General features: G+C 39.1%; 1 protein-coding gene across 6 annotated transcripts; it reads left to right on the forward strand.

Annotated features, from left to right (window-relative positions):
- The first annotated feature begins 351 nt into the window (after positions 1 to 351).
- Positions 352 to 4,854, forward strand: LOC112141116 (serine/threonine-protein kinase atr). 6 transcript variants are annotated; one of them, XM_036211239.1, is made up of 8 exons: positions 352 to 590; positions 700 to 833; positions 1,459 to 1,593; positions 1,755 to 1,943; positions 2,569 to 2,712; positions 3,635 to 3,846; positions 3,937 to 4,236; positions 4,424 to 4,854. In XM_036211239.1, exons 1-5 carry the CDS (start codon positions 419 to 421, stop codon positions 2,602 to 2,604), a joined length of 666 nt encoding a protein of 221 aa, XP_036067132.1. In that variant the 5' UTR covers positions 352 to 418; the 3' UTR covers positions 2,605 to 2,712; positions 3,635 to 3,846; positions 3,937 to 4,236; positions 4,424 to 4,854. The 6 variants fall into 6 exon arrangements, with proteins under 6 accessions (XP_036067132.1, XP_036067135.1, XP_036067136.1 ...); XM_036211242.1 differs by having other exon boundaries at positions 3,937 to 4,155; positions 4,414 to 4,854; XM_036211243.1 differs by having other exon boundaries at positions 3,937 to 4,155.
- Positions 4,855 to 6,985: the final 2,131 nt, after the last annotated feature.

Consider the following 6,985-nt stretch of genomic DNA (forward strand, 5'->3'; position numbering starts at 1 on the left):
ATTGCTGGGCCTGCCAGATTCAACTTTGAAATTAAAAAACAAAAATATACATATTATATTAAATATTTATGAGTTATTATATATTGGTGCAATTCTTGATGTAAAATTTGACTCAACAGATGTAAACAGGAGCAGTAAAAAAGTTAATACAGTGCGTAATGGTGGATTCACACCGAACGCCAAAAGCACGGCGGAGGCATCTAGTTTCAATGTTAAGTCAATGGAAAGACGCGATTTGGGCATCAGCCGCGGACCTTTAAGTTTTCAGATGAATGAATCCAAACATCTACCCCTTTTCATTTCCCTGTAACATCTCAGCAAAAGAAATGTTCTAACATTTTTCTATTTGAATGAATTTAAACAAATTTCAATGGTGTGGTGTGTTACTTTTTAAAATCTTCTACATTTCTGATAAATTATGATAACAGGTTTTCTTAAAATCTCACTCTGTACGTCTATAGGAGCACGTTTGGAGGACCGTCTCTATGAACACCTAGAGTGGATCGCCCCACCCCGACTGCAGGCTCACGAACTGCTGGTGGAGGAAATGATCCGGGCCGGTCTGGAGGTTGGATCCACTACACCCTACGGTGAGCGTGCATTCACCTGATTTATTTACGTACACGGCAGGTCGACAGCGACTAATGATTATGAATGATTTCGCTGCCGTGGTGATCACGGGTTGATGCTTTGGACCAGGAACGGCGCTGATGAGGTGCGGAGAGACCCAGAAGCAGCTTGGAGAAACGGAGAGGAAGTTTGTGCAAAGCAGCAACATTGATTTCCTCACTCCACTGCGCAGCTTCACTGAGGGGGAGTACAGAACCATACAGGTAAAGGCTCCACATCATCATCACCTCTATTTATAAAGCACATCACCATTGACAGTATATAGAGATGGACATAACACCTGTGACCTCACCGATAGAAAATGCCTCATCTCTGGTTCCACAATCCAGTGGCCATTTTATGGATATCGCCATGTTAGAACCAGACGACGCTAGTAAGCGGTTTGAGTCAGTCTGAGTTAACATTTCTATAGCAACCACTGACGCTAATCAGGAGTATATGTGTTGGAAAGCCACACCCCTTTCAGTTATAGATCCAACAGTTCCACTTGACCCGCTCAGCTTTTGATAAGCAGTGGGACCTCATGTGGCGCCCTCAGTGCAGTCACTGTTGGTCATGTGACTCATTTCGTATTGATGAAGACCCCGTTCATTTCATTTTCCCTGTAATTCTGGTGTCTCCCCACATATGTTGCACTATAAATACACGGACCTTTATGTATCTGCAGACAGTTAATCTGCATTCATGTAATCTTGGAAGATTTCGTTATTATTCTAGTGTTCTTCTCTGTTTTCTGAGTCAGATGTTATTTTTCCAGTCATTCCAACACCACATGAATGCAGCATTTTTCTTCCTTTATTTAAAATCTGTAATTGTCCTGTTTTGCAGTCTTCGTACCAAATGAGGATGAACCGCTGTAATCAGATCCTTCAGAAAGCTGTCAGTCTCAAACAGTCTCTGTACAAGTTTATTGGAGATGCCAACAGACTGACGGACAAACTGCTGGAGCTCTGCAACAAACCGGTAACTCCCCACTCGTCAATTCTCACCAATTTCATCGTCTTTTAACCCAATAAATTGTTTTTTAAGTCTCATTTTGTGCTTTTTTTGTTGATTTATTTGATTTAAAGAGTATGTGTAATGTGAGATAAAGTATCTAAACATCTCTGATTGTGCTCCTCCAGGTGGATGGGAACAGCACCACCCTCAGCATCAAGCAGCTGAAGCGTCTGGTGGAGGAGACGACCTTCAGCCAAATCCTGATCCCTTTACAGTCCGTTCTGATCCCGACGCGGCCTTCCACCGGCGGGACGAACGGCAAGCACGACGCCTTCCTGGGACACTCGGCGTACCTGGACGGCTTTGAAGATGTTGTAAGAACAAACGTTTTTACCGTTGGCATAAAAAACCAGGGTTCCGCGGGGTCTTAAATTAGAAAATTTGGGAATAAGGCCTCAAAAAGAAAGAAGAATGTTTCTATCTTGGTCTTAAAAAATTGTGCCGTTTAAAACTTATTCCGTGTGACTTTTCTGGTCTAAAGTTTTATTTTTCTTAATTAGAATTATGTGAGTGAAGTTTAACTGGAGCAAAATGTGAGAAATGAAGATATGAGGTATATAGTCTAGTATTTGTAATTTAATTACGGAAATTTATTACATTACTTCTTTACTGATAAGTCATTGTTCTGAAATTCAAGCATTTTGTCTTTTCTTCGTCCATAGGGCTGAGAAATAGAAATTTGTCTTAATTTTTCATAGGAAATGTCTTAAAAAGTCTTAAATTTAACTCGAAGAAACATGTAGGAACCCTGAAAAACACTTTAGATGTTCCAGGAAGATTCTGATCACATGTGATTTTGTTTTTTGTTATCATGAGGACTTAAAACAAAACTCGTGGAAATCAAAATTTGAGAATTTTTGGGATAAAAATGTTCAAGTTCTCCTGTAAAGGCTTTAAAAAGTTCAGCTGAGACACTTAAAGAATGTGGTGTGTGTTTAGGTGGAGATTTTAGCTTCTTTACAGAAGCCTAAGTAGATCAGTCTGAGGAGCACCGATGGTCGATGTTACACCTTGACGTGTAAACCCAAAGACGATCTGAGGAAGGACTGCAGGCTCATGGAGTTCAACTGCCTCATCAATAAGGTGATTATTTTTTCTCTTTAACGAATGATTAAACTTAACCCTTTGGAATTGCGGGCGCCCTCAGGCATCCTGCTGGACAGCTGTAAGATCAGCGAAGTAAAACTGTCTAAAATAAACTTATTTGAATATTCTGTGATAGACATTTTATTCAATAAAGAGAGAAGATGGCATTTATTTGTAGCTTTTGGACAAAAGTGATCTTTTATTTTAATAAATAAGGTGGAAAATATAATGTTGATCTGATGGGTGAAAGAGGACCCACTGTGTGGGGCAGAGCAGAACAGAGCAACAAAGAAACAAATCCAACAAGAAACAAATCCATCATTATTTTATTTTGGGATGGGGCCTGACATGAGTTTTCTAGAACAACGGGCACAGGCGTTGTCTAAAAATCTGTGGTTCACCACAAAAATCCACCTCGGTGCCGTTACGGGAAACGAGTAGTTCAGAGAAGATCGACACACCTCCACCTGTGAGCAGAGTCCAGCCATGCAGAATATCGGAAATTTAGCAGGATCAAACTTCTCCAAAACACCTCTCTTTTATTATTTTTCACAAACACAATGAAGAACATTTATAATAAAAAAGCTGCAAAAAAGAACTTCAGGAGAAATGTCAAATGGACAGCAGCTCTTAGGAGAGAAATTCATTTTTTTATGGTTGTCTGATAGCTGAAGCCATTCAGATCGACTGAAGTACAACCACTCTCTGTATAACAGCACGACAAACATCACATCATTGAGCATCACGGACGTCTGTTATGTACCTCGATCAAAAGATCAAAGGAATTGGGGAATTCTGCCTGGATTTTTTTTTGTATTTCCATTCAAAAACATGTTGATTCGTGATAGAGTTGTACATACATGTATTTCATATTTGCTTTGTATGATTTTGACCTGTCTTCTCTTTCTGCTCATTTGAGGTCGTGCTCAGCTGGTGTCTGGAAGGTTGCAGTCATCCAGGCTGAAGGCTGTCTGGAGGCTGACACATTATAGATACTTGAAGAGGCTGATGCCGACATATTGTTGAGGCTGTTTTTCCTTCCACACCTTGAGAGCAGCAAATGTAAATAAAATAAGACCGCCCCTGAAAGGTTATAAATATGGAAACCCTGAACCAAGATCTTCAGAGCGGGTGGAGACTGGTTTGAACATTCTCTGTCTGTTCTCCTTGTGCAAGTAAAATCTGATTTAAGAACTGACCCCTCTCTTGTCTTCCTTTCAGAGAAATGTTTCAGGTTGTTTGAACCTAACATTTAATTGGTCCTTCGAGCCGGATCCCAAGACATCCACGAGGTTCCGGCAGGTGCGGGGAAACCAGGGTGAGACTGTGGCCACAGCAGGTTCACTAGGAACCTCATCCCACCTTTGGGGATTCCAGGTTTCAGCGCACCGGTCGGGATCCATGGGTTGACGGGGAGCCGAAGAAGAAAGACAACAGAGGGTGAGTCTGTCTTTGGTTAAAAAGAGAAGTATGACTGAGGTTCATAGAATGTAAAACCCTGTAAATCCTAGGCTCTAACAGGTGCTGAGGNCTAGGAACCTCATCCCACCTTTGGGGATTCCAGGTTTCAGCGCACTGGTCGGGATCTGTGGGTTGACGGGGAGCCAAAGAAGAAAGACAACAGAGGGTGAGTGTGTCTTTGGTTAAAAAGAGAAGTATGACTGAGGGTCATAGAACGTAAAAGCCTGTAAATCTTAGGCTCTAACAGGTGCTGAGGGACGGCGAAGTCCAAAGGGGACGGCAGAGTCCAACAAATTCCGCAAAAAGAGACGACAAAGTGTAGTACATCAGGTCGGCGGAGACCAACAAATTCTGCAAGCAAAAGTAAAAAAAAAAACAAAAAAAAGTGAGTGAGTGAGTGTGAGTGTGGTTGGAGTTTAGAATACCACTTGGTATTTTAAACTCATACAAAGCGGTGGAAACAAATAGCAGACTGGTGTGGATGCAGTAGCCAAGAATTCTCCACTCGAAAGAGTTGAAGTGAGAATTACCACATCAGGTTGAGCTGCTATCCCACTGGATGAATCCCAGCCTATAGAACACCCCAGGTGTTGACAGGACTGGACTAAATTTTCTAAAATACCGGTATTCAAATAAATACATAAATAAATAGTATAAATAAAAATGAATTATATAAATGAAATAAAAGACTAACAAGAGAAAAAAAAGAAACACTGAAAAAAAATTGAAAAAAAAAACCCCTAAAATTAATGAAACATTAAAATAACACAGAAAAGACAGGAGGCTTTTTCAACCTTATCAGCTACAGGCAGTGAGTGTTCTTTGTGTTGATAGTCTGTTATCGTGTGTTTTTGTCTGAGTTTGAACAAGCCGGCTGTTTGTGTCTTCGTGTGTTTTTGTATAAAAAAAGATAGTTGTTGAGTGAAAGGGCTCAGCTGAGAAATAAATGCAGAACAGATGAGAAGTATAAAGATGGTATAAGGAGCAGTGACTGCTGGTCAGTTAAAATAGGAATACTTGTTGAGTGGAGGTCAAATTGCTGGAAACAGTGTTTCATCTTGCTGCACGGGGCATTTGTTGACAATGTTTGTTCTCGCTGTTTTTATGAAATAACTAGGGATGTCCCGATCCGATCACGTGATCGGAAATCGGGGCCGATCACGTGGTTGGGGACTCGATCGGAATCGTACTCCTTTATCCTATCAGGATCGGACATTTCATTTATTTTCATTATGATCAGAGCTTTTTATTTCATCTTATCTTTCTGGATAAATACTCCACTACAAGTCTGCATGTCACGAAAAGATCACAAAATGTCATTACCAGAAAACGCAGCAGAAAACGGCAGAATGTCAAGCATAAGGCTAACATAACAGAAGCTAACAAAGCTAGCTAGAAAGCTAACTTCCGGGATCAATATCTCCTTTAAAAACGCTTTAAACTGACAGCAAGTGTCTCTATTGGTTTGTCATAACACAAACAACAACCTATAAAGGCATTTTAACAGAAAAAGACAGTATTTGTTTCTTTTTAATGTAAAGCTCTTCATGCTGCAGACAGATGGCTACACAGCAGCTGCTAATTGCTACATGCTAGCGCCGTGATATAACTCCTTAGGACCCCAGCTGTCCTTTGATATGCCTGTTTGATTTATCTGACAGAGAAATAACAGTTAAGAAAATTAACTACAGTGGTAATAAAACTGAAAATGTGATGTCTTAAGAACTTAAAAAATAAGCACATAACCTTAAAAATAAATAAAACTAATAAATTAAAACTAATAATGATATCAGCTATTCATGATCACTCATCAAATGTTATGCTAAAAGAAAGTCATAATTTATTTTTAAGAATTTTTAATGAGGACAGGAATCATGTTTGGTCAAAAATGTTCAATAGCTCTAAATTTGTTAAAGCTAAAGNATACAACTAATAAATTAAAACTAATAATGATATCAGCTATTCATAAACACTCATCACATTTTATTCTAAAACAAAATCATAATTTATTTTTAAGTATTCTAAATGAGGACAGGAATCACATTTGGTCAAAAATGTTCAATAGCTCTAAAGATGTTAAAGCTAAAGTCACTAAACTTTATCACATGACTAATCATCACTTATATAACAAGAAAATTGTATTTTTTTCCTAGTTTATATTTGCTGTATTTTTACTTGTTTATTAAAGCTACTTCACAGAAGTGTTTTATTTAAGTTTTTATTGATAAAAGAAGGTTAATGAAATATAAATGAGGGACAACACTAATCTGTTTGTTTAGTTTATTCATGTTTTAAATGTCTTATAAAAGTATTGGATCGGGACTCTGTATCGGCAGATACACAAAATCAAATGACTCGGAATCGGATCGGGCCCAAAAAAACCTGATCGGGACATCCTTGTTTAATACCAGTTGTTTGTGTCTTTGGTTTGATTCTGTTGGATTTTGAATCTCTTTTCTGTTAGTGTGAATTCTCACACATGAATGTAAAAAAACAGAAGACGCCTCTCATTGGGATCATGTAAAAGTATCTGTCAACAGAAATCTAAATAATAATCCATCCATCCATTTTCCTGACCGCTTCGTCCCTTTCGGGGTCGCGGTCTAAATAATAATGACTGAAACATTCTCCGTAACAGTTTCTCCGTTACGTTTGTGTGACTTTTGGACCATCTTTACTCTATCCAGACATAGCCACACTTCTCCAGCTCTGACATCATCATTTGCTTCATATTTTTGTAGCCAGGAATGTGTGTCGCCCTACCCCCTGTTGGCTTTCACTCATCACTTCATGTTGCTGTCGGCTTTGG

Source organism: Oryzias melastigma, unplaced genomic scaffold (assembly GCF_002922805.2).
Source record: "Oryzias melastigma strain HK-1 unplaced genomic scaffold, ASM292280v2 sc01566, whole genome shotgun sequence".
In the NCBI taxonomy this organism is placed as follows: Eukaryota; Metazoa; Chordata; class Actinopteri; order Beloniformes; family Adrianichthyidae; genus Oryzias; species Oryzias melastigma.

Excerpts from the sequence above, each read along its gene's own strand:
- LOC112141116 (XM_036211239.1), top strand. The coding sequence starts at position 419 with ATGATAACAGGTTTTCTTAAAATCTCACTCTGTACGTCTATAGGAGCA. Across the intron at positions 591-699 it reads TGGATCCACTACACCCTACG|GAACGGCGCTGATGAGGTGC; the intron begins GTGAGCGTGCAT and ends GCTTTGGACCAG. Across the intron at positions 1,594-1,754 it reads TGGAGCTCTGCAACAAACCG|GTGGATGGGAACAGCACCAC; the intron begins GTAACTCCCCAC and ends GTGCTCCTCCAG.